This window comes from Archocentrus centrarchus, chromosome 20, assembly GCF_007364275.1.
Source record: "Archocentrus centrarchus isolate MPI-CPG fArcCen1 chromosome 20, fArcCen1, whole genome shotgun sequence".
In the NCBI taxonomy this organism is placed as follows: Eukaryota; Metazoa; Chordata; class Actinopteri; order Cichliformes; family Cichlidae; genus Archocentrus; species Archocentrus centrarchus.
This window is the reverse complement of record NC_044365.1, coordinates 1,279,888-1,307,154: the sequence shown is the minus strand read 5'-3', so window position 1 is coordinate 1,307,154 and position 27,267 is coordinate 1,279,888. Positions and strand designations below refer to the sequence as shown.

The following is a 27,267-nucleotide window of genomic DNA, read 5'->3' as shown; positions in this document are numbered from 1 at the left end:
GTTCTCAATGCTGAACAACCTGCTGCTAGAATTCATGCTTTTGACTGCGGCTACAATCAGCAGAGGAACCGTCCACCGAGGGTGAAGCTGTTTGCACTTTGGAAGTCCTGGATTCATCACACTGATGTTAATGTTAGCTCACTTATTCTGCCCAACGACCTTTAACCTTTGTTTTAGGGAGAAATGAGCAGACGGTTCACTCGTTCAGCTCAAAGAAAGGTGGTTTATTGACAGGAGCCAAACATTTGTCCAGTCCAGCAGATACTGGATTTAATTTGTCTCTCGTCTTATTTAGAAGCCCTAACAGTGAGACAGGCAGTCAGTGTGGAAATCCTCCTTCTCTGAGTGTGTTTCTGCAGAGCTTTATACCACCCTCTCTCTGCTTTGGTCTTTCTGAGTGAAAATACAAAGTCTGCACATGTATTTATGAGTCCAAGCAGTGATTTAATCCTGCAGCTTAACACACATTTGATTCCCTTTGTGTGAGAACTGCAAGAATAGAAGAATAGAATAGAATGACTTTATTGTCATTATACAGGATGTACAATGAGATTGGAGGGCCACTCCTGTTCAGTGCCATGCAACAGAAAATCAAACTCTCTAAAATAAAAATATTATAGTCTAGTATAATCAAGAAATATACAGAAAATAAACAATGTATAAAATATACAAAAAATAGAATGTATAAAAATATATACATACATTGGTGCATCTGTACACTGTAAGAAAAGTAAATGCGTGTATACATATAATAATGAAGATGATGAATATTGCACTTGGTGAATGAATATTGCACTAGTGAATGAATAGTGGATAATACACAATATAGGAGTGATAGATACTGTTCAGTATGAATAATATAATATTGCACAGAGATGTGGGTGTTGCACAGTTACAGCGGGTGAGAGTGTGAGTTCAGGGTGGTGATTGCTCTGGCGAAGAAACTGTTCTTGAGTCTGTTTGTTCTGGCTTTGATGCTCCTGTAGCTCCTGCCAGAGGGCAGCAGGTCAAAGAGGTCAAAGCCAGGGTGTGAGCTGTCCTTGATGATGTTCCTGGCTCTGCTGATGCAGCGGGAGGTGTAGATGTCCATCAGGGAGGGGAGAGGGCAGCCAACGATTCTTTGTGCTGTCTTGACTACCCTCTGAAGCCTGACCCTGTCTGCCTCAGTGCAGCTGCCGTACCATACTGTGATACAGTACGTCAGCAGGCTCTCAATGGATGAGCGGTAGAAGGTCAGCAGCAGGTTTGAGTCCAAGTTGTTCTTCCTGATGACCCTCAGGAAGTGAAGTCGCTGCTGAGCCTTTTTGATAACAGCTGTGATGTTATCTGACCAAGAGAGATCAGCAGAGATGAGGACACCAAGAAACCTGAAGGTGTGGACCCTCTCCACACGCTCGCCGTTGATGTAGAGGGGAGCTGGGTCAGTCCTGTGCTTCCTGAAGTCGATGATGATCTCTTTGGTTTTCATGGTGTTCAGTCCCAGGTTGTTCTCTGAACACCAGGCTGTCAACTTCAGGACCTCCTCTCTGTAAGCTGCCTCATCTCCCTTTGAGATGAGTCCGACCACTGTGGTGTCGTCAGCAAATTTGACGATGAGGTTGTTATTGTGGGCCACACTGCAGTCATGGGTGTAGAGGCAGTACAGGAGGGGGCTCAGCACACAGCCCTGTGGGGAGCCAGTGCTCAGTGTGCGGGTGGAGGAGAGATGGGGGCCAAGTCTCACAGTCTGGGGCCGGTTGGTTAAGAAGTCCTTGATCCAGGAACATGTGAGAGGGGGGAGGCCCAGGGTGTGCAGTTTGGTGGTGAGAATGTCCGGGATGATTGTGTTGAACGCTGAGCTGTAATCCACAAAGAGCATGCGAGCGTAGCTCTGCTACTGCTCCAAGTGGCTCAACACAGAGTGGAGAGCTACAGCGATGGCGTCCTCTGTGGATCTGTTTGCACGATATGCAAACTGATGGGTGTCGAAAGTGGGGGGCAGATGGTCTTTGATGTGCGGGAGAACCAGCCTCTCAAAGCACTTCATGATTACCGGTGTGAGGGCCACAGGGAGGTAATCATATAGGCTGGTGACAGATGACCTTTTGGGCACGGGGATGATTGTGGCTGTTTTTAGGCAGGGGGGGATGACTGCTTGGGCCAGGGAGAGGTTGAAAATCCTGGTGAGAATCAGGGTGAGCTGGTGGGCACACGCTCTGATCACCTTGCCAGGTACTCCGTCTGGTCCGGTAGCCTTCCTGGGGTTCACTGCCAGGCGCACGCGCCGTACCTCATGCTCCTGGACAGTGAGTGGGGTGCAGCCTGGTGGGGGGGGGGGCAGGACTGGAGCAGATGGGTGGTCCTGAGGCATCTCAAAGCGAGCAAAGAAACAGTTAAGTTCCTCTGCTAGTGACACACTCAGGTCTCCTGCAGTCACATCACAGCCTCTGAAGTTTGTGATGTTCTGAATGCCCTGCCACACCTCCCGTGTGTTATTGCTGGACAGATGGGACTCTATTCTCCTCCTGTAGTCCGTTTTGGCTTTTTTAATTCCTCTCTTCAGGTCAGCTCGAGCAGCACTGTACAGCGCTCTGTCGCCTGACCTGAAGGCAGCATCACGGGTTTTGAGGAGTGAACGGACCTGGCTGTTCATCCAGGGTTCCTGGTTAGGGAAAACCCGGATGTTTTTGCTGACAGTCACATTTCCGATACAGAACTTAATGTAGTCCAGTACCGTCCCTGTGAATGTTTCTAGGTCCTCGTGTTCGAATAAGTCCCAGTCTGTGTATGCAAAGCAGTCCTGTAGGTCGGAGAGTGCGTTTTCAGGCCAGGTTGTAATGGTTTTTACAGTAGGCCTGGCTCTCCGTCTGAGGGGGGTGTATGCTGGGGTGAGCAGCAGGGAAAGATGGTCGGACTGGCCGAGGTGGGGGAGGGGTTTGGCTCTGTAAGCGTGCTTAATGTTGGAGTAAACATGGTCAAGAGTGTTCTCCCCTCTTGTAGAACATTTGACATGTTGGTGGAATTTCGGGAGTACAGTCTTTAAGTTGGCCTTGTTAAAGTCTCCCGCGATAATAAGAACACCGTCGGGGTGGACCCGCTGCTGTTCGTTAATGGCGTTCAGCAGGAGAGAGAGCGCCATGCTAACGTTAGCATCGGGAGCTATATACACAGCTGTGACGATCACTACTGTTAGCTCTCTGGGTAGAAAAAAAGGCCGACATCTTACAGACATGTACTCGAGGTCTGGGGAACAATGTTTGTCTATGATTGTTCCGTTGTTACACCAGTCCTCATGCACGTAAATACAGAGACCCCCTCCCCTGCTCTTACCGGAGTCCTTGGTCCGATCTCCGCGTAGCAGAGTGCGGCCTGCTAGCTGCACGCTAGCATCGGGAATGTGGGGGTTTAGCCAGGTCTCAGTGATAATCATTACACAACAGTCACGAACATAGCGATTTACAGCCAGCTCTAACTCTAGGTTGCCCGTTTTATTTACCATGGATCTGTGGTTGGAGAGATACAGGCTCGGCAGAGGAGGCCTGTGTGGTTGGCACTTCAGCTTCAGCATGAAGCGGGACCTGCAGCCCCGCTTCTGCTTCCTCTCCCTCCGCCGTCGGCGGCGCCTTCCAGACCCGATAACAATCCATGGAGCACCCGGCAGTCTCGCTATGTCGTCTGGGATGTTATGAGTGTAGTGAAAATCACTCGATACTGATAACTTGTGCCGGTAGCCAATGTCCACAAGATCCTGGCGTGTGTAGCAGTTGTTTGCAGAGACAAATGCACCAAAACTAACAAATATGAAATACAAAAAGTACAAAAAAGAGCACCGAAAGGAAGAGCCATGAGCCGCTGCGTCTGTGCGCGCCGCCATCTTGGATCAAGTGTCCAGAGTGAGGACAGGCTGAGAAAGCCACTGCTGCAGATCATCTGTGGGCTCTTTGAGGGAGAGCTGATGGGACAGAGGCTCTCCACCCCTGATGAGACACCAGGACAAATTCAGCACTGTGTGAGGAAGAGGAGGAGGAGGAGGAGCAGCCAGCAGCAGCTGAGAGATGGAGGTAAGAACAGGGGGAGGACAGACAGGCTGTTGTCTCTCTGTGAAGGAGCGCTACAACCGTTTAAAGAGCTCCTTCAAATCCATCGTTTTAGGACATGTTAGAATCCTTTGACCATCAAAGTGGGAGTTTTCAAAGGTGGAAAAAGCTGCCAAAGTGTCTGATGAAGGACATTAGCTAACTGTAATAACATGACAGTGTTGTGTTTACAGGCCCGTGGTCTCTCAGCCTCAGAGACATCACAGACCAATCAAACATCTCAGTTTCATCTCAGCAAAATTCACACTAATGAGATCAAATGGAGATTTTCACGTTCATCTCTGTCAAACGATGCTGAACGAGACGCTCTCACAGCTGATGTCATGGTCGCTAGGCAACCTGAGCGGCCCCCCGTAGGCCGGACCGTCCCGTTTAACGGCCGTTCACTTCCGGCCTTCACGGCGTTAGAAGGATGCAGCCCCTGCGCCCCCTGGGATCCAGCTACATGTTCATGAAAAGGTACCTGATCATTTGGCAGCAGTAACAGTAAAGAGGGGAAAATTAATGCCACAGATATTATTTTATGTTTCAGGGACATTATGCAGTGTTAATGGGTGCTGGGATCTTCTTCCATCACAGCTGGTTTTTCCCTGTAGCTCAGTCATTGATCCACACAGGACTGTGGAACATCAGCACTTGGAGAGGGATTTGAACCCTCGTCTTCATTCTGTGAGCTTCCACCTCTGTGATCTCTCTGATATACTAATGAGTGTCAGAGCAATCAGAGATCAGGATTGGTCCTTCAGGATGCTGATGACTCTGGAATCAGGAGTCTTCTGGATGCTGTGGAGTCCCATCATGGCCCAGTCCTTGATCAGTGTGTTAGCTGCTGTGACCAGTCTGTCTCCAGGCTCCAAAGAAATAGTCTGGACCGAACTCCCACCCACACCACCCTGTGGCCCCCACCACCTCCACGTTAGAGGAACTAATTGTAATGTTCAGACTGCAGTGAAACTTCCTCCACTAGGTGGCAGTGTTTGATGAGAAAGTGTTAGTGTAGCTGCCCTGTAGGCAGGAACAGGAAAATGCAGGATTTGTCCTGAAATTGGGAAAAGTGGTTAGCACTATGGCCTTAAAGCAAGAAGGTTCTAGGTTGGAGCTTCTTGGTCAGCTGGGCCTTTCTGTGGACTGTGGATGTTCTCCCACAGTCCAATGAAATGCTGCTTAGGTTCATTGGTGCTTCTAAATTGGCTGTAGGTGTGGATGTGAGAGTGTGTGCTTCTCTGTGATGGACTGCTCACCTGTCCAGGTGGACCACGCTGTTCCCTTCATCAAAGTTACCAATAAAGTTCCAAAGAAGAAAGAATGCAGAGAAATGTGCTGATTTAAAGCCTTTGAAGTGCTTCAGATGATATCTGTCCACTTGTGTCCACTAATTGATGAATGTCAGCTCTCTAATGCAGCTTTGATCTTCACAGTCTGCTTTATGAAGCTCATTCTAACCCTGAATGTCAGAGTGTTCCTCCTTCTCTTTGCCATCATTCATGGTGGCAGTGGAGGACATTTGGATGTTGGACTGTGTTTTGGATGTTGTGTGTCTGTTTTGTGTTGGACTGCTGTCTGTAAAGCAAACGGCCATTTTGGTTTGGATTTCAGTGTCAGACAGACTTTAAGGTGGAATGAAGTGTTTGAGAGTTTCACAGTGAATTATACAGTGGAGGATTTTTCTTCTTCTTTGAAGCTTTGAAATGTCAACATTGTTCTGCTACAGTCAATGGACTAAAGCAGAGAAGAAGAACACAGACTTTACCATGAAGATCCTCAGTGTGGATCAGTATAATATCAGCCTTATGTCTGCAGTTTAGTGTTTCACATCAGATTCATCTCAGCACATCTAAAACATGGAGACTGACCTCAGAGTTTCAAGAACACATCGTGGACTCTCCAGAAAACCACACAGATGCTTCACTCCTGAATCCTGCAGGTAGTTGTTGGTCAGGTCCAGCTCTCTCAGATGGGAGGGGTTGGACTTCAGAGCTGCTGCCAGATAATCACAGCTGATCTCTGACAAACCACAGCTCCTCAATCTGTATAAAGAATCAAAGATGTGAGTTTATTAGACAAAGTTTGAGCTTGAAATCATTAATATTGTACCACTGTTAACAACATCACATTGTGTTGGAATACAGTTTAGTTTTGTGAATAAATGTGTGAAATGCTCCTAAATATAAAGTGAAAATAAAGCTGATGACATTTGATTTGCTGCAGTTTCTTTGTGAGGGAGCAGTACATACAAACAGCTGCAGAGGGCGTGTCTGATGGATTGAACATCAAACAGGAAGTGTTGAGCTGAAATCTGCTCAGAATGAATGCAGGTGCAGGTGTGTCACAGGTGAATGTGGGTGGACTGTCACACTGTGTCACAGCGTAGCACGAGCGCACTAACATCCACTCTGATGGGAGTTTATTAGACAAAGTTTGAAATCATTCAGTGTTTCATAATCAGAGCTGAAGAAGCTTCAATGTACAAGTTTATAACATGGAAACTCCAAACAGCTGAAGCCAACAGGATGCAGCTTCAAACAAACAAGAGAAAATTCTGAGAAAAATTCTGAATTTTTCACATTAAAACTTTATAATAAAAACTACAAACACTAGAAAAGTCGTGTTGTTCCTTCAAGGAACCTCATGGCTTCACTTTTAAAGGTGAAGTTCTGCAGAGAACGTTCTCAATGCTGAACAACCTGCTGCTAGAATTCATGCTTTTGACTGTGGCTACAATCAGCAGAGGAACCGTCCACCGAGGGTGAAGCTGTTTGCACTTTGGAAGTCCTGGATTCATCACACTGATGTTAATGTTAGCTCACTTATTCTGCCCAACGACCTTTAACCTTTGTTTTAGGGAGAAATGAGCAGACGGTTCACTCGTTCAGCTCAAAGAAAGGTGGTTTATTGACAGGAGCCAAACATTTGTCCAGTCCAGCAGATACTGGATTTAATTTGTCTCTCGTCTTATTTAGAAGCCCTAACAGTGAGACAGGCAGTCAGTGTGGAAATCCTCCTTCTCTGAGTGTGTTTCTGCAGAGCTTTATACCACCCTCTCTCTGCTTTGGTCTTTCTGAGTGAAAATACAAAGTCTGCACATGTATTTATGAGTCCAAGCAGTGATTTAATCCTGCAGCTTAACACACATTTGATTCCCTTTGTGTGAGAACTGCAAGTGTCCAGAGTGAGGACAGGCTGAGAAAGCCACTGCTGCAGATCATCTGTGGGCTCTTTGAGGGAGAGCTGATGGGACAGAGGCTCTCCACCCCTGATGAGACACCAGGACAAATTCAGCACTGTGTGAGGAAGAGGAGGAGGAGGAGGAGCAGCCAGCAGCAGCTGAGAGATGGAGGTAAGAACAGGGGGAGGACAGACAGGCTGTTGTCTCTCTGTGAAGGAGCGCTACAACCGTTTAAAGAGCTCCTTCAAATCCATCGTTTTAGGACATGTTAGAATCCTTTGACCATCAAAGTGGGAGTTTTCAAAGGTGGAAAAAGCTGCCAAAGTGTCTGATGAAGGACATTAGCTAACTGTAATAACATGACAGTGTTGTGTTTACAGGCCCGTGGTCTCTCAGCCTCAGAGACATCACAGACCAATCAAACATCTCAGTTTCATCTCAGCAAAATTCACACTAATGAGATCAAATGGAGATTTTCACGTTCATCTCTGTCAAACGATGCTGAACGAGACGCTCTCACAGCTGATGTCATGGTCGCTAGGCAACCTGAGCAGCCCTCCGTAGGCCGGACCGTCCCGTTTAACGGCCGTTCACTTCCGGCCTTCACGGCTTTAGAAGGATGCAGCCCCTGAGCCCCCTGGGATCCAGCTACGTGTTCATGAAAAGGTACCTGATCATTTGGCAGCAGTAACAGTAAAGAGGGGAAAATTAATGCCACAGATATTATTTTGATGTTTCAGGGACATTATGCAGTGTTAATGGGTGCTGGGATCTTCTTCCATCACAGCTGGTTTTTCCCTGTAGCTCAGTCATTGATCCACACAGGACTGTGGAACATCAGCACTTGGAGAGGGATTTGAACCCTCGTCTTCATTCTGTGAGCTTCCACCTCTGTGATCTCTCTGATATACTAATGAGTGTCAGAGCAATCAGAGATCAGGATTGGTCCTTCAGGATGCTGATGACTCTGGAATCAGGAGTCTTCTGGATGCTGTGGAGTCCCATCATGGCCCAGTCCTTGATCAGTGTGTTAGCTGCTGTGACCAGTCTGTCTCCAGGCTCCAAAGAAATAGTCTGGACCGAACTCCCACCCACACCACCCTGTGGCCCCCACCCACACCACCCTGTGGCTTCTCTGTGATGGACTGCTCACCTGTTCAGGTGTACCACGCTGTTCCCTTCATCAAAGTTACCAATAAAGTTCCAAAGAAGAAAGAATGCAGAGAAATGTGCTGATTTAAAGCCTTTGAAGTGCTTCAGATGATATCTGTCCACTTGTGTCCACTAATTGATGAATGTCAGCTCTCTAATGCAGCTTTGATCTTCACAGTCTGCTTTATGAAGCTCATTCTAACCCTGAATGTCAGAGTGTTCCTCCTTCTCTTTGCCATCATTCATGGTGGCAGTGGAGGACATTTGGATGTTGGACTGTGTTTTGGATGTTGTGTGTCTGTTTTGTGTTGGACTGCTGTCTGTAAAGCAAACGGCCATTTTGGTTTGGATTTCAGTGTCAGACAGACTTTAAGGTGGAATGAAGTGTTTGAGAGTTTCACAGTGAATTATCCAGTGGAGGATTTTTCTTCTTCTTTGAAGCTTTGAAATGTCAACATTGTTCTGCTACAGTCAATGGACTAAAGCAGAGAAGAAGAACACAGACTTTACCATGAAGATCCTCAGTGTGGATCAGTATAATATCAGCCTTATGTCTGCAGTTTAGTGTTTCACATCAGATTCATCTCAGCACAACTAAAACATGGAGACTGACCTCAGAGTTTCAAGAACACATCGTGGACTCTCCAGAAAACCACACAGATGCTTCACTCCTGGATCCTGCAGGTTGTTGTTGTTCCAGCTCAGGTCCAGCTCTCTCAGATGGGAGGGGTTGGACTTCAGAGCTGCTGCCAGATAATCACAGCTGATCTCTGACAAACCACAGCTCCACAATCTGTATAAAGAATCAAAGATGTGAGTTTATTAGACAAAGTTTGAGCTTGAAATCATTAATATTGTACCACTGTTAACAACATCACATTGTGTTGAAATAAAGTTTAGTTTTGTGAATAAATGTGTGAAATGCTCCTAAATATAAAGTGAAAATAAAGCTGATGACATTTGATTTGCTGCAGTTTCTTTGTGAGGGAGCAGTACATACAAACAGCTGCAGAGGGCGTGTCTGATGGATTGAACATCAAACAGGAAGTGTTGAGCTGAAATCTGCTCAGAATGAATGCAGGTGCAGGTGTGTCACAGGTGAATGTGGGTGGACTGTCACACTGTGTCACAGCGTAGCACGAGCGCACTAACATCCACTCTGATGGGAGTTTATTAGACAAAGTTTGAAATCATTCAGTGTTTCATAATCAGAGCTGAAGAAGCTTCACAATGTACAAGTTTACAAAATCACTTCTTCTTCTTCTTCTTCAGCGGCTGACAGCCAACATAAAGATGTATTACTGCCACCTAGTGGCTGCACTGATGATATGAGAGCAGCAGCAAGGATGGGAGGTTCCAATCCCACAAAGCCTTTGGGCACTAATCTCCACAGCCCACTAGTACATGTGACCTTTGACCCCTGATTCTCTGAAGAATTCCTGTTTCCCTTCCAAAGCTCCAAAGTGCTGCTGTGCCTCCATTGATAACCCCCTGCAATAACACATCTAAACTGAACTCCTGCACAGCCTTGCTTCTAGATCTTAGTTTCAGAGCTTCTCCAGCTCCTCTGGATCCACTACATTTGAATCCAACATGTTCCACTGGTTCCCTCTCTTCATGTTCCACACTGCCCTGGATTAGGTTTTCCTACAAGCTGCATAGTTGACTTTAATCCTGTGTGACCTTCCTGACCTACAAATACAGCTTCTTCCCTTCTCTTTCTCCCTGTTGTCTTGACTCCATCCACTTTTCCCTCACTTCTGTGGAAGTGTCTTCCCTTTGTCCCTGTGTCCCACCTGTGCTGCCATTTCTTTGGCATGTTGAATCCTATCAGTGCTTTTCCTCCCACTTTACAAAGAGCCACCTCCACCTGGTCTCCTTTAAGTTCCTGTTTAGCCAAAGTGTCTGCCATTTCATTTCCTTTAATATCCACATGTGCTGCTCCCAAATCCATTTCATTTCCCTGCCCTTCTCCACCAGGTGAGGATCCAGCAGGAGTGCTTCATCCAGGAAATCTGGCTGGCTCTTTGAGCTGAAATGATGTGAGCTAGTAAGCACTGAAGCTGCATCTGAAGCAAAGATCACTTTTTCTTCCTGTCACTTTTCTGTCCACTGCAGAGCCGTTATTATTGCTGTCATTGCTGCTGTGTATACTGCTGTGTGCTCTCACATCCTTTCTGATTCACTCACTCTCAGCTTTGCTGTTGCACATCAACTTCCTCCATGACCTGTTTCCATGTCTGCAGAGCCATCTGTGGAAATGTGCAGGTAGCCTTGGTACAGCTGATCCAGATGTTCCATGAAGAAATGTCTGCTGTTGTTCCTGTTTCAGGTTGATCATCATCCATGAAGGTGGAGCTGCTAGAAATCCTGTTGGACTAAACTGGACTTCCACTGCTGGATTCTCACCTTCCCACCTGGAACCACTCCTCCTTGGCCTTTCTCTCTCCCAGTTATCAGTTCAAAGATCTTTGGTGTGATGGAACCTCTGGATCCTTTCAATGAAGCCCAGTAAACCCCTGTTAGCTGCTGGGCTCTCAAAGCAAGTGGCATCTCTCCTCCTTCCACCTCCACAGCAGATCATCTGCCTCCATCTCCCCCTATCCCAGCATCCTCCTCTGTCACACCAACCTTTAACATTAATCTCAAAGTGAGAGAAAAAGGAGCTTTATGGAATGAAGAGCTCTGATGAATGAGTCATTACAGATATACCTGAATCACAACACTCACAACACTCCAGCAGTCGCACCCATAGGCCATCAGCTGTGCAACAGTGACACAAATATATGAACTGTGTTCAATATTTAGGCACTTTGTTCATTTCTGTGCTTCAGCTCTTCTTCAGTTTCACCACTGCAGCCAACACGTTTCAAAAGGAGCAGCTTTTACTTTGAAGGCCAGCTGTCTCTGCTTCCTGTTTGTTCCTCTGCTTTAACACACACCTCACCACAGCAGCTGTGTGGGTGTCTCTGTAGCAGCCATATCAGCTTCTGATCCATGAACATCATCACAGCTCCTAACTTCACCTTTATTAGCTTTGACATTCATGTCTTTCTCTTCTTTCTCTGAGCGTCTCTCTCTCTGTTTCCACAGAAGCTCAAAGTCTCTGCAGCCTGTTTGGATCTGCTATCATCACATCTTCAACAGCCTCATTCACATCCCTCACACACTCTACAGCCTCATCAGGACTGACTTCATCTTCACTGACTGATGGAGCACAACATGAACCTGTGGAGGCTGAAAAACTGTCCTGTCAAACATCTCCCCGTCACCGCTCCACTTCTGTCAGCCTTTAAATGAACTGCTCAAGTCTGTCACTTCTATTTGGAGCCAAAAGGAAAAAGTGTTGTTCAGTCGTTTGGAAAGACACAACATTTCTGAAAGCACTCAAACTTCTTCACATTTGTCTTCAGACACATCCTGAACATTTAGGAACCAAAGAAAGTTTCAGACATCAATCAAAGATCTGAAATATAGAAACACAACAACAGCTGCAGTCAGTGAACTGACCTCAGAGTCTCCAGTCGACAGTTTGGAGTCTCCAGTCCAGCACACAGAAGCTTCACTGCTGAATCCTGCAGCTTGTTCTGACTCATGTCCAGCTGTGTCAGATGGGAGGGGTTGGACTTCAGAGCTGAGGCCACAACTTCACAGTGAGTCTCTGAGAGTCCACACTCAGTCAGTCTGTGATCAGAGAAAATATGAACTGTGTTATTGTAAAAGCAGAAATGTGCATTATAAACACAGACTGAATGTATATGAAGACAAAACAGAGTGAGGTCATAATGTGATGAACATCTGCTCTGCACATCTGTGCTTCAGCTCCTCTCAGCTTCCTGTGTTTGACACAATGATTGTCTGCAGCTCTCTCAGACCTGCACACTTTTAATGAGAAGCTTTGTTTGGCTGCAGATCTGCAGATGAAGGAGGAAAATGGCCTCACATTTAGGCTCCATAATGTCCACAGTCTGTCAGTCACAGCTGATCCAGAGTCCCGGCTCAGTGCTAACATGATTAGAGCTGAGCCCGTCAGTGATCACAGCTGAAGGAGGTGATGTGTCTGAATACATTTAATAATACTTCTTCCAGACCAGCCGGTCTAAAGCTCAGCAGAGAGAACCAGAAGCTTCTGGGCTGCACAAAGAGGAGTGTTTAAAAAGGCTGAGAGTACATCTTACATTAGGTGAAGAGTAGCTGCCCTCTGCTAACAGTCAGACTGGTTTTACAATCACAGAGGGAGGATCTCTGCGAGAGGTTTCAAATCTAAAGGACAACAGGAACAGGCCTGTATGAAGAGCACTCTGCAGGGATCAGAGCTTTGTTAATACCACAGAGGTGCAGTATTAGCCTCCATTAGAGAGGGAGGGGGAACTCTGACTTTGTTAATCCTGAGCTGAGAGTCACCTCAGAGTCAGTTACCATGGTAACAGACTCTGAACTAAACCTGAGAGTCTCTCTGACTCCTTCCCCTGCTGCACCTGAACCACCTGTTCTGACCCTCTGACTCATAAAGTCAAAGGTCAGAGCAGAGCCCATCAATCTGCAGATTCTTACGCTGAAATCCCAGTTAGACATTAACTTGTTGTATTTGTGCTTTTATGATGGTTCAGGTGTGTGAGGGCAGAGACAGCGATGACATCACAGGTTTATTATGACCTCAGCATCAAATCTATATTCTCCATCTGTGTAACTGTGCAGTGATGCAGCTGCAGACTGTCAGCTCCTCTGAAACATTTGCTGTAGCATCTGTTTAAATCACTGATCTGTATGAAGCTTTGGACACAGAACTCTGATCCAAGATCAGTTATCATGTTGGAATCACTGATGGAAAAATGTCTCACAGCTGGAGATGAATGAAGGTTTTATTGCCATGTGGGTGAACAGGTTCACACATTGGAAATTGCAGTTAACAGAGCACCCATCCAAGAATACAACAAACACAAACACGGGGGGACAAGTGTCCGAGGTCATGCAGCCGACTTGCAGCACTACCTTTACTTCACTGAACATCTGAGTGAAGATGAGGCTGAAACCACTTTAAAACTGGACCAAAAGGATTTAAAGGGAGTTTTTAAATGTGGCTGCACTCATTCATGTTGGAATGAGTTCTCATCATTAAATGCTGCCAAACATTATAAAGTTTCAGAGTCTGAACCTTGAACGGCGACATATTTTCCTCTGAAATCACCTAAATCAGTCTGAGTGGGTCGACCCAGAGCCGATCCACCTGAACGCATCACAGGCTCAGTAACAGGTCAGAGCGGCTCTCCATCACAATCTACTCACAAGAGAGAACGATCCCAGCTTCTGTCAGAGTACACTGATTTATGAGGGCAGTAAAACTATGATGACATATTTCTATGGCTGGAAATATAATTATAATACTTCATAGTTCATAATTCACAGGTATCTCATAAACAGGCGGTGAAATGTATGCTGTGTCAGCAGAGTTCAGATGAAATTGTGAACTTTTTCACCTGTCTGTTTGCACTGATCACTGCACTGTCATGTACTTTTCAGTTTTTTATTTGTAAAAAATGTTTTGAATCATGTATAATTTTCTTTCCACGTCACAATTTATACCACTTTGTGTCGGTCTTTCACATTAAATTCCAGTGAAATATATTTATGTTTGTGGTTGTATTGTGACAAAATATGGAAAAGTTCAAGGGGTATTAATACTTTTACAAGCCCCTGTAAACCGTTCCTCTGCAGATGATCAGTTAGCTGTTTTACAACTACTCCTTCAAGAGTCTTTGAGAGAAAAGGAAGGTTGGAGATTGGCCTATAATTAGCTAAGACAGCTGGGTCAGTGATGGCTTTTTAAGCAGAGGTTTAATTACAGCCACCTTGAAGGCCTGTGGTACATAGCCAACTAATAAAGACTGATTGATCATTTTTAAGATTGAAGCATCAATAATTGGAAAGACTTCTTTGAACAGTCTACTAGGAATGGGATCTAATAAACATGTTGCTTTGAGATGGTTATGAATAATTTTTTCTCTAATGTCTAAAATTTTATTTGTAAAGAAATCCATGAAGTCACTACTAGTTAAAGTGAAAGGAATACTCGGCTCTACAGAGCTCTGACTCTTTGTCAGCCTGGCTACAGTGCTGAAAACAAACCTGGGGTTGTTCTTATTTTCTTCAATTAATGATGAATAGTAAGATGTCCTAGCTTTACGGAGGGCTTTTTTATAGAGCAACAAACTCTTTTTCCAGGCTAAATGAGCATCTTCTAATTTAGTGAGACGCCATTCCCTCTCCAGCTTTCGGGTTATCTGCTTTAAGCTGTGCGTTTGTGAATTATACCACGGAGTCAGGCACTTCTGATTTGAAGCTTTCCTTTTCAGAGGAGCCACAGTATCCAAAGTTATACGCAGTGAGGATGTAAAACTATTGACGAGATAATCGACCTCACTGGGAGCAGAGTTTAGGTAGCTGCTCTGCACTGTGTTGGCACTGAAGAGCATAACAATGAAGGAATTAGATCCTTAAACTTAGTTACAGCACTTTCAGAAAGACTTCTACTGTAATTAAACTTATTCCCCACTGCTGTGTAATCCATTAAAGTAAATGTAAATGTTACTAAGAAATGATCAGACAGGAGGGGGCTTTCAGGGAATACTGTTAAGTCTTCAGTTTCTATGCCATATGTTAGGACAAGATCCAGAGTATGATTAAAGTGGTGGGTGGGCTCCTTTACATTTTGAGAGAAGCCAATTGAATCTAACAATAGATTAAATGCAGTGTTGAGGCTGTCATTCTCAGCATCTACATGGATGTTAAAATCACCCACTATAATTATTTTATCTGAACTGAGCACTAAATCAGATAAAAAGTCTGAGAAATCAGACAGAAACTCTGAGTAGGGACCAGGTGGACGATAGATAATAACAAATAAAACAGGTTTTTGATTTTCCCAATTAGGATGGACAAGACTAAGAGTCAGGCTTTCAAAAGAATGAAAACTTTGTCTGGGTCTCTGATTAATTAATAAGCTGGAATTGAAGATTGCAGCTAATCCTCCTCCTCGACCTGTGCTTCGAGCATTCTGACAGTTACTGTGACTCGGGGGTGTTGATTCATTTAAACTAACATATTCATCCTGCTGTAACCAGGTTTCTGTAAGGCAGAATAAATCAATACGTTGATCAATTATTAAATCATTTACTAATAGGGACTTGGAAGAGAGAGACCTAATGTTTAATAATCCACATTTAATTGTTTTATTCTTTGGTGCAGTTGATGAAGCTGTATTATTTATTGTTTTTGAATTTTTATGCTTAAATAGCTTTTTGCTGATTTTAGCTTTGTTTTTGGTGGTCTGGGAGCAGGCACCGACTCTATGGGGATGGGGTTTTGGGGGGATGGCAGGAGGAGAGAAGCTGCAGAGAGGCGTGTAAGACTGCAACTCTGCTTCCTGGTCTCAACCCTGGGTAGTCAGTTTTTAGGAGGGTTAATAAATTTGGCCAGATTTCTAGAAATGAGAGCTGCTCCATCCAAAGTGGGATGGATGCCGTCTCTCCTAACAAGACCAGGTTTTCCCCAGAAACTCTGCCAATTATCTATGAAGCCCACGTCATTTTTTGGACACCATTCAGACAGCCAGCGATTCAAGGAGAACATGCGGCTAAACATGTCGCTCCTGGGCTGATTGGGGAGGGGCCCAGAGAAAACTACAGAGTCCGACATCGTTTTTGCAAAGTTACACACCGAGTCAATATTAATTTTAGTGACCTCCGATTGGCGTAACCGGGTGTCATTACTGCCGACGTGAATAACGATCTTACCAAATCTACGATTAGCCTTAGCCAGCAGTTTCAAATTTCCATGAATGTCGCCTGCTCTGGCCCCTGGAAGACATTTGACTATGGTCGCCGGTGTCTCTAGCTTCACGTTTCTCAAAACAGAGTCGCCAATAACCAGAGTTTGTTCCTCGGCGGGTGTGTCGCCGAGTGGAGAAAAACGGTTAGAGACGTGAACAGGTTGGTGGTGTACCCGGGGCTTCTGCTTAGGACTACGCTTCCTCCTCACCGTCACCCAGCCGGCAGTGTTGCCAAGTCTGCTTATTATAAGCGACTTTGGGCTTGTTTTTGAACGTGGAGCTCCTTATTTGGGCTTGACTTTCTTTCCAAGTGAAACTCCTTGAATATCTCTCGGCGCCCTATAATAAAGCAAAAGACGAGTGGTAGGTAGTTTGTCCCTTCCAAGCCCCCGTTTCCTGTTTATCGCTCCTTCACAAGTTGACTGAGCGCACACCCAAACTAACACTTGTAACAGCCCAGAGTGAGGAGGCAGCGGAAGAATGAGCTCCAGTAAGTGGGGAAAATATAGAAAAAATATATAATGAAGAGTGGGAGAAAGAGAGCGCACAGAATGGATCTGAGCTCAGATGGGAGACAGTGGCGCTAAAAGTGGATATGCACTATATGCAATGCATAGGGGCACCGCACAAGAGGGGGGCGCCAAAACGATGAGACGAAATAATTTCTCTAGTCGCACTTTCTGTATTTAACAGCTGTGCAAATGAAATGATCTGAAAGTAGCTGCGGTCCTAATGGGAGACTTACCAAAGGCATTCCCCAGATTTTGCAAGTGTGAAATATGTGCTCACCATGCTGATACAGAGAAGCACACACAAAAAACTGTGCACTCTTCTCTTCTATGAGGCTAAGAACCATGGGTTTTACTGCCCCAAAACACAATGAGACAAAACAAAGAAGTGAGCTATACTACTATAGAGATATAATGTTTAAAAGCGGCCTCAGGTTTACACAGTGTTGTGGGTTGCCAGTTGGGCTTCTTTTGAGCTTGTTTTCATAGAGCTGGTTGCTTGTTTCTGTTGCAAGATCTGGCAACACTGGTCACGTGTGGAGCTATTTCAGCCCCACAAGTAGCCAAGACGCAAACTGTTTGTGGGAAAACAGCGAGAAGTTGTGGTAACACAACAAACCTCGTTAAACTCCTCAGAATTCACCACAATACTGAATACGAGGCATACATGATGACGCGGACCGAGGAGGAGAGCCAAACGTGAGGCACTGCTGTTGGTACAGGACAGACGGAGTCCTTGTTGCAGGCAGATACTATTCAGGTACAGAGAAGGGAAATATAGAGTTTTAAGGGGCGATAAGCACGGTCACTGTTTGAGTTGGACAGATTAATTAAGATAGTACAAGTAACAAAATAAACACATGCTTCAACACAGCTGCATGATTTCAGCTTGGAGTAATATTTGTATCATGTGAGATAATCTCACAGAGGTAAAAAAGCCGAGATTTATTCAGGTAAGCTTTCCTAAAGTGTAAGATAACTGAAAGTGCTTTAACAGGTGTCATTAAATAATACAGAGCAATTGTGATAAAAACTGCTATGGCAAAATATAAAAAAATATATACTAGAAAAGATGAATAAAAATAAAACATTTTACCAATAAAATATAGCTCATTTATTATCCATCTACTTTGTGTTATTTGTTAAGTGATCATTTTAAAATATAGGCACAACAAACATGCAATTATTGTGGCATTTATTTATTAAAAATTTTTACTGGCAATTTTAATATAAGTCACCCAGATACTGGAATGTTTGTATTCCTGTATTGCAGGCTATTTGATGGGACTGCATATAGTTCAGTCTAAATAAGACTAAGCAATCAGTGTTGAATAGCCCTATCATTTGTTTTGCCCTGTGATTTTATTTCATTTAAGATTTTTGCAGAAAGTATCGGTATTGGATTGGTATCACCAATACCAGCTTGAATATTACTCAGTATTGGATCGGAAAGAAAATATGTCGTATCGCACATCACAACTGTGCTCCGAAACAGGAACAGGAAGTGATAAAATACCGGAAGTGAGAGCCAACACCAAGTGAGAGCTGCCACCAAGTGACGAAGCAGCAGCTTTGAGTCCAAGTTGTTCTTCCTGAGGACCCTCAGGAAGTGAAGTCGCTGCTGAGCCTTCTTGATAACAGCTGTGATGTTATCTGACCAGGAGAGATCAGCAGAGATGAGGACACCAAGAAACCTGAAGGTGTGGACCCTCTCCACACGCTCGCCGTTGATGTAGAGGGGAGCTGGGTCAGTCCTGTGCTTCCTGAAGTCGATGATGATCTCTTTGGTTTTCATGGTGTTCAGTGCAGGTTGTTCTCTGAACACCAGGCTGTCAACTTCAGGACCTCCTCTCTGTAAGCTGCCTCATCTCCCTTTGAGATGAGTCCAACCACTGTGGTGTCGTCAGCAAATTTGACGATGAGGTTGTTATTGTGGGCCGGACTGCAGTCATGGGTGTCTCAACACATTTACTGAGCTGGCTAGAACTCTGCTGACTGAAGGAAGGAATTTGTTCATTCAGTCTGTTTATATGTTTATTTGCACAGAGTACTGGATGTACAGGAGTACACACAGGAGGAAGTACTTTGGTGAAGTCTACTTCACTGCAGACTGGCTTTGTAAAGAATAAATCAGCCTTTTGCTGTTTTTGTTCTGATCTTTTCTGTTTACATTTCAATAGCACAGCTGTGAGTCTTTTGTTATGGAGGAAAAAAGCATCAATTTATTTGAGGAGCATTATTATTTAAATAAGCCAATAGTTTATTTTGAGCAGTTTCTCATGTACATCTACAGCTGAATGTTAATAAAAGTGTCAGTGTGATGTTTGGGACATGTAGCTTTGACTCAGAAGGGCCTTTTTGCTTATACCTTTGGGAAGAAAAATATCGAGATATATTTCATATATCGCCATTCAGGTAAAATGAACTGAGATATTACTTTTGGTCCATATCGCCCAGTCCTACCTCATCTTCATTCAAACATTCCCAACATCTCCAGGATCAGACATTTTTCCATCAGTGAGCTTTTCCGACATGATCAATGATCGATTATTGATCATTGATCGGTGTGTTCTGTCAGCAGCTTCATCCAGATCAGTGTGATGTAACAGTGATGCTACAGTAACTACAGTAAATGTTTCAGAGGAACTGACTGACAGTCTGACAGCTGCAGCTGCCTCGTTATAAATCCGTGACATCATCGCTGTCTCCGTCCTTACAGCCTGTTGACGAGTGAACGACTGTAAAAGCTTCATGTTACAAAAATAACAAACTAACGTCTAACTTGGATTTCAGTGATCGTAGAAACATAAACGTCTGCAGATGAATTCGCTCCTCTGACGCTCTGACAGCCACTTTATGAAGGAGGAAATGAATGGGAGTGTCAGACAGGTGGTTCAGGTGCAGCAGGAGGGGCGGAGTCAGAGAGACACTCAGAGGTTGTTGGATAAAACCTGCCAGGTTAGGGTCACAGAGGCTGTTACCATGGTAACTGGCTCAGAGTTGGAGTTAGCTCTTTCTGGAACTGAAAACCCGAGTTTCCTCATTTTAGGGTTACAAACAAGAGTTGGAGCTAAACCTGTTTCCTGGAATAGGCCCCAGAACACGACCACAAGGTAATTGACAGATTTGCTGCAAGGTGGGATCTGCACCATCCACAACACAAGCACCACAGCACTGCCAGTATAGCCAGTATAACCAGTATAACCAGTATTTGCTGTGTCGGCCTGAATAATTCTGATTCAGTCTGAAGCTGAACATTTTCTGTTTGCTCTGGGCTGTAATGAGCCAGTCTGACCAGAGTCAGGGATAATAGAGACACGTTCCTGCCAATAACAGATAACGTCTGTTGTGTCCCGGCCAATCACGGGGCAGGATTAGCTGAGTGTAACCTTTGCACCTCATCACTGCTAAAGCCCTGATTCTACCCTAACCCTTTGAATACATGTACAGGATCTGATAACTGCCATTACATATCTATTTATTTATTATTTGTTTAATTTATGTATTTATTTATGGTTTATTTATATATTCTGTATTTTAATATTTATTTTCAATAGACTGCAGAAGTGTTCTAGATTTCAAAGTATTCACTGCTCTTTAAGTGCAGTAAATTCAGTGTGTTTCCAGTCAGTGAGTAATCGTGTTAAATAATCATGATTTCATTGACCAAAATAATTGTGATTATGATGTTTTCCATCATCAGCCTGAACCGCAACACAGCAGGAAGTTTGAACCCAAACCTTCTTCCTGTCAGCTGACAGAGCTAACCGCAGCCCCACCCCGACCTCAGGACAGATACTGCATTTTATTCTTCTTAGTACATGGGAACCTACACTAACATGTCCTGGTAAAATACTTCCACCTAGTGGGGAAGGTATTAGCTACAGATTCTGATTAGAGTGTGTACAGCATGGAGTTGATTAAAGCATAATTAATCATTACCATAATTAAAATTGAAATATAAGCTTCTATTTCTGGTTCTTGTATGTGAACATCGGACCCCAGGTGAGTCAGTGCCTCACCTGTCACAAACCTGACCGCACATCACTGGTTTATGGAGATGTCTGCATTTATTTTATACAATCAGCAGATATCTGATCACCACCACCATCATCTCTGTCCTCCCCCCAGGTGTACTGAGGTGTCATGACTCTAACCCCCCTCCATCGTTCAGTGTCCTCAGACAACTCAAGAAAAACTACTGATCGTAGCTTCAGCCAGTTAGCATCACTGATTCCTGCAGTATGAAACCAAAACTAATGAGAGTCATTTAGTCCTGTGACTATGTGAAGAACTGAAGTACTAATCTACTCTGATGAATGATGTTAATGAGCACATCTGGACTCACCGAGCCTTTCTGCAGTTCCTCACAGCTGGAATCAGTCTCAGTCGTCCCTCCCATGTTGTGTTGTACTTCTCCAGGTCCAACTCATCCAGAACCTCCTCTGACATCTGCAGCATGAAGGCCAGAGCTGAGCAGTGGATCTCAGAGAGTTTCTTCTCTGATCTGTTCTCTGACTTCAGGAACTTCTGGATCTCCTGATGTACTGAGAGGTCGTTCATCTCCATCAGACAGTGGAAGATGTTGATGCTTCTGTCAGGAGAGATTTCATCACTGTTCATCTCCTTCAGGTTCTTGATGACTCTCTGGATGGTTTCTGGACTGTTCTCTGTCTGACCCAGCAGACCTCCTAAGAGTCTCTGGTTGGACTCCAGAGAGAGGCCATGAAGGAAGCAAACAAACAGGTCCAGGTGGCCATTTTTACTCTGGAGGGATTTCTGCATGACTCTTATCAGAAACACACACTCTGATGAGCTGTCATCATCATCATCATCATCATCACTGACATCATCATCACTGACATCATCATCATCATCAGATGAAGAATAATAAGGATTATCCTCACAGTCTCTCCGCAAGACGTTCTTGGTCTTATGTTCCCAGTCTTTCCCCAGCACCTCCATCTTCCTGCTGGTGAAACAGTGGAACATGTAGACTGCAGCCAGAAACTCCTGAATGCTCAGATGAACAAAGCAGTAGACTGGTTTCTGGAAGATCACACACTCTCTTTTGAAGATCTCTGTACAAACTCCTGAGTACACCGAGGCCTCTGTCACATCCAGACCACACTGCTCCAGGTCTTCTTGGTAGAACATGATGTTTCCTTTCTCCAGATGTTCAAACGCCAGCCTCCCCAGCTTCAGAAGAACTTCCTTGTCAGCCTCCGTCAGCTCCTGTGGACTCGTCTCATGTCCTTCATGGTACTTGTTCTTCTTCCTCTTTGTCTGAACCAGCAGGAAGTGTGAGTACATGTCAGTCAGGGTCTTGGGCAGCTCTCCTCTCTGCTCTGTGGTCAACATGTGCTCCAGAACTGTAGCAGTGATCCAGCAGAAGACTGGGATTCTGCACATGATGTGGAGGCTCCTGGATGTCTTCATGTGGGAGATGATTCTGCTGGACAGCTCTTCATCACTGAACCTCCTCCTGAAGTACTCCTCCTTCTGGGCGTCAGTGAAGCCTCGTACTTCTGTCAGCCTGTCCACACATCTAGGAGGGATCTGATTGGCTGCTGCGGGTCGGGAAGTTATCCAGACGAGAGCTGAGGGAAGCAGATTCCCCTCGATGAGGTTTGTCAGCAGCTCGCTGACTGATGACTTCTGTGTGACATCAGACACGAGCTTCCTGTTGGTGAAATCCAATGAAAGTCTGCTTTCATCCAGGCCGTCAAAGATGAACAGAAGCTTCCAGACAGCGAGCTTCTCTGCTGGGACCTTCTGTAATGTTGGATGGAAAACATGGAGCAGCTCCAGAAGACTGTACTGCTGATCTCTGATCAGGTTCAGCTCCCTGAATGAAAGCAGCATCACCACACTGACATGTTGGTTCTCCAAGCCCTCTGCCCAGTCCAGACTGAACTTCTGCACTGAGAAGGTTTTTCCAACGCCAGCGACGCCGTTGGTCAGAACCACTCTGATGGGTCTCTGTTGGTCAGGGAAGGCTTTAAAGATGTCGTGGCACCTGATTGACTGACGGTCATGGAGGGCGTCCATCTTGGAAGCTGTCTCCAGCTGCCTCACCTCATGTTGGGTATGAACCTCTTCACTCTGTCCCTCTGTGATGTAGGGCTCAGTGTAGATCCTGTTCAGGAGGGTTCCACTTCCTGTTTGATCACTTCCTTCAGTCACACATTCACATCTCCTCCTCAGACTGATCTTATGTTCCTCTAATACCTCCTGCAGACCAGCATCTGCTGAAAGACAGAAAAACACTGAGACTAAAGAGAAAGAAACTCTGAAATGTGTCAACAACACAACAAGAAGTCCAGTTTTCAGAAATGAGTCCATCAGCAGACAGATGTTCAGTCTTACTTTGTCCACAGCTGCTCTGACTGGCTGTCTGCAGTCCAGCTCTGGTTCTGGGTCTTTGTCCACACTGGGGACAGGAGGAGTCTCCTGATGAAGCAGACTGGTCCCAGTATGAGGAGATGCACTGTCTGCAGAACCAGTGTCCACAGCTGGTAGAGACCGGATCCTTCAGGACGTCCTGACAGGAAGCACAGCAGGACGGCTGCTCTTCCTCACAGACAGCGCTCCTCTTCCTCTCTCTGTGAACACATTTCTTTATCACTAAAATCATTTGCTGACTGTTGCTGACAAAGATCCGTTTTTTTAAACAGAGTGAGTGAGCACACCCTGATCGTCTAAGCACACCCTGTTCTTTCACCAATAGCCACTAAACATGCCGCTGAATGCTACTGCGCATGTGTGAAGCTCGCCGGAGATAGACGGACAGGAAGATGCCTCACTCTGTTAAAAAAAAATCATCAGTAATAAAAAACGACTATTATCAACAATTAAATTCGTCATCGACTATTTTTATTGTCGACTAATCGTTGCAGCCCTACCTCGGAATGATCGCTAGTGCTAATGACAGCCCCCCCCCCCCTCTAACTATGAAAAAAATAACAGCTGACCTTCTCTGCACAGCACACGCATGCGCACACAAACACACACACTCAGCACAGCGCAGTGGAGGTGTGGGAAAACTTGTCAGTGATGATCCACTCATGTTAAAGGGTCATTTTTTTCCAAATGATGGAAATCCGTTGTGTCAACAGAGAACTGCTTACACGGAGACGCCTGAGCTGCAGAGTTAAAATGACACATTGAAGCAAAAAATTTGTGTCGAGTATTTTTAATATTCAAATGGAGTTATTCGCAGAATCGTTGCAGCCCTAAAATTTGCATTAAATTTTCAATTTGTGTATCAAAATACATGAAGGTTGGTATTTACCGTTCATGCTGGGATTTTTTTGTTGAACTGGAAACCTGAAATTTTAATTTGATCTTCATTTTTCCTCTTACTTCTCCTCGCGTTCATGCCGGTTGTCATTTTGATTTTTGTAGAAACGTGCACATTGTGAATGAAACTGCCCGTGCTCTGCAGTAAGTCCAAATTGCAGTGAAATGATACAGTTGCAAGCGGCGATAATAGCAGCGATCTAGCCGGGGCAGTCTGCGGGGCGGGCTCCTGTTTGCTAATTGCAGCGACAGCAGAGCTCTGAAAGTGAAGCAGTGAAATCCTCAGCCTGGTGCAGCGCCTGGCAATCAACCGCTAACTAGAACGCTGGTCTGCTGTGACCTCACTGTGGAACAATAACTCCAACTTGTCAGGGTTGTGAGCCGGTGGCCCAGTGTGTTTAGCTCTTTTGTGTAGTCCTGTTTTACGTTTCGGGTTGTTTCTTGGTTCTGCTTACAGTTTAGTTCTCAGTTTAGTTGTTTCCCTGTCTTGTGTCACACTGTGTGGTAGTTGGCTTAGTTACATTTAGCTTCCCTCTGTGTCAGGTTTCCATGTGTTAAGTGTGTGTGTGTGTGTTCAGTCATTTCCTGTTTTATTTTGGCGGTCCTCACCCCTTGTTCCCTCTGTGTATTTAAGGTCTCAGTGTTGTTTGGTTCTCTGTTGGTGTTCCTGCTGTATGCCTTTTGTATTTCGGGTTTCTCGGTGTAGCTGACTCCTGACCAGCCTCTTTGAGTTTAAGCACTTACAATAAAATCTAAGTACCATTACAGCTCTCGCCTTGTGTCCTGCACTGGGGTCCTTTTTGCCTTGCCTGCAGCAGCCGTGACACAGCTCCATGTTTCTGAGGCTGTTGTCACGGCTGTGTGCGGGCAAGGCAGGGAGGACCCCAGTGCAGGACACGGTGAGAGTAGGTTTGGAGGGAAGTTTATTTGAAAACCCAAATAATCACCAAACAGTAAACTCGAAACTCGAAAGCAGGAACTAAGAACTCGAAGGACAAAACACACAGGCAAAACTGACGAGGACCTGAACACTGAACTAAACAACACTGAGACTTAAATACACAAAGGAAACGAGGGGTGAGGGGAAACAACTGGGAACAACAGGTGAAATGAATGAGACTAATGACAAAGGGGAAGCAAAACTAAACACAAAGCACAAGGAACACGAGACTGTCAAAATAAAACAGGAACTGACTAAACATAACAAATACTAACCTAAACACAGAAAACTTAAGGCAACATTACAAAACAAAACAACAAAGGAAACCAAACCGCACACTCAAATAACAAACAGAGAAACTAAAAGCAACACTAAGAAAACAACCTGAAAAGTACAACAAAAGAAAGCTACACAAAATAACTCAAAACGCTGGGCCACCGGCCCAGGATCATGACAGCTGTGGATCAATCCTGCATCAGCTTGGAGGAAGCTGAGCTCAGTTCTTCACACAGAGCAGCTTCAGCTCTGGGACGTTGGTGGCTTTGCTCTCATGAAGGACTCACTTCCTTCACTTCAGGTCCTTCTACAACATTTCTCTGGGGTTAGGCTCACTCTGCCTTTATCTTTATATTTCCTCTGATGACTCAGTTCACAGATTATCCTGATGTTTGCCTTTAAAATTTGATGGTATGATTCATAATTCTGACCTTCTGGCACAAACAGAGTAAAACAGGCCCAAACACCATAAACCAGGTTTCACTGTGTTGGATTCAGTCTTGTTTCTTCATTCATTAGAAACTTTGATTTGAATCTCATCTGGCTCCTCAGGTTAGATACTCATTAGCAGTAGTAGTGATAACAACAGTGCTGTCTCTGCCTCCTCCAGCTGATACACAGCTTCACACAGCACCTGCACACAGGTGGGCACACGGCCCCTCCCACTAGCAGCTGCAGTATCTGAGGTTCACAGCACTGAACGACACTTTAGGAGGAATCTCAGAGGTCAGTAAAGCTCCCGTCTCAGCAGCAGTGAAGTATGAAGCGTTTAGACGTGTAAACACCAGGAAAGCGGCTGGACCAGACGGTATTAGTGGACGTGTCCTTAAGACCTGCGCTGCCCAGCTGGCACCTGTGTTTACACTGATATTCAACCTCTCACTGAAACTGTGTGTGATTCCCACCTGCTTTAAAAAGTCCATCATAGTCCCAAAGAAACCACACCCCAGCAGCCCCAATGACTTCAGACCCATAGCGCTCACCTCTGTGGTGATGAAGTGTTTTGAGAGACTCATCAAGACATTCATCACCTCCTCACTGCCCACCACCCTCGACCCACTACAGTTTGCATACCGGCCAGACAGATCCACAGATGACGCCATATCCTTCCTCCTCCACAAGACCCTTTCACACATAGACACTGGTAAGGGGAACTATGTGAGAGTGCTGTTTGTAGATTACAGCTCAGCATTCAACACCATAGTTCCCTCCAGGCTGGTCTCTAAGCTGCTGGACCTGGGCCTGGGCCCATCCCTGTGCAGGTGGGTTCACAGCTTCCTGACCAGCAGACCACAGGTGGTACGAGTGGGTCACCTCACCTCATCCTCCCTCACCCTCAACACTGGATCCCCCCAAGGCTGTGTGCTCAGCCCTCTGCTGTACTCACTGTACACCCATGACTGCGAGGCCACGTCAGAGTCCAACGTCATCATCAAGTTTGCTGACGACACTGCTGTTGTGGGACTAATCTCTCACAATGAGGAGACAGCCTACAGGAGAGAGGTCTCCCGCCTGGAGAACTGGTGCCAGGAGAACCACCTCCTGCTCAACGTCACCAAAACGAAGGAACTGATCGTGGACTTCAGCAGGAAGCAGCAGAGGGACTACCATCCACTTGTCATCAGTGGTGCTGAGGTGGAAAGAGTGGACACTTTCAAATACCTGGGAGTGACCATCTCACAGGACCTGTCCTGGACTCATCACATAAACATCACTGTGAAGAAGGCCAGACAGCGTCTCTACCTCCTCAGGCGGCTGAGAGACTTCAAGCTCCCACTCAAGGTGCTCAGGAACTTTTACACCTGCACCATCGAGAGCATCATGCGTGGGAGCATCACCACCTGGATGGGAAACTGCACCAAGCAGGACTTCATGGCCCTAAAAAGGGTGGTTCGTTCAGCTGAACGGACCATCAGAACCACCCTCCCCAACCTGCAGGACATTTACACCAAGCAGTGCAGGCTGAGGGCCATGAAGATCCTAAAACAGCCCAGCCACCCCGGACACTCTCTCTTCTC

The 27,267-nt window shown here is 45.3% G+C and overlaps 1 protein-coding gene across 3 annotated transcripts in view; it reads right to left on the bottom strand.

The window, feature by feature from the left end:
• Positions 1-27,267, bottom strand: part of LOC115799114 (NACHT, LRR and PYD domains-containing protein 14-like) — a 488,499-nt gene that overhangs the window by 142,699 nt on the left and 318,533 nt on the right. The window contains exons 6-9 of one of the 3 annotated variants that reach the window (XM_030756094.1): positions 23,101-23,336; positions 21,080-22,982; positions 11,905-12,078; positions 9,008-9,187 (exon numbers count right to left, since the gene is read on the bottom strand). The exons of the other annotated variants lie outside the window; for them this stretch is intronic. Of the exons in view, the coding sequence (XP_030611954.1) occupies positions 9,008-9,187; positions 11,905-12,078; positions 21,080-22,982; positions 23,101-23,336 (2,493 nt within the window). The remainder of the gene's footprint in view (positions 1-9,007; positions 9,188-11,904; positions 12,079-21,079; positions 22,983-23,100; positions 23,337-27,267) is intronic. 3 annotated transcript variants of the gene reach the window in all.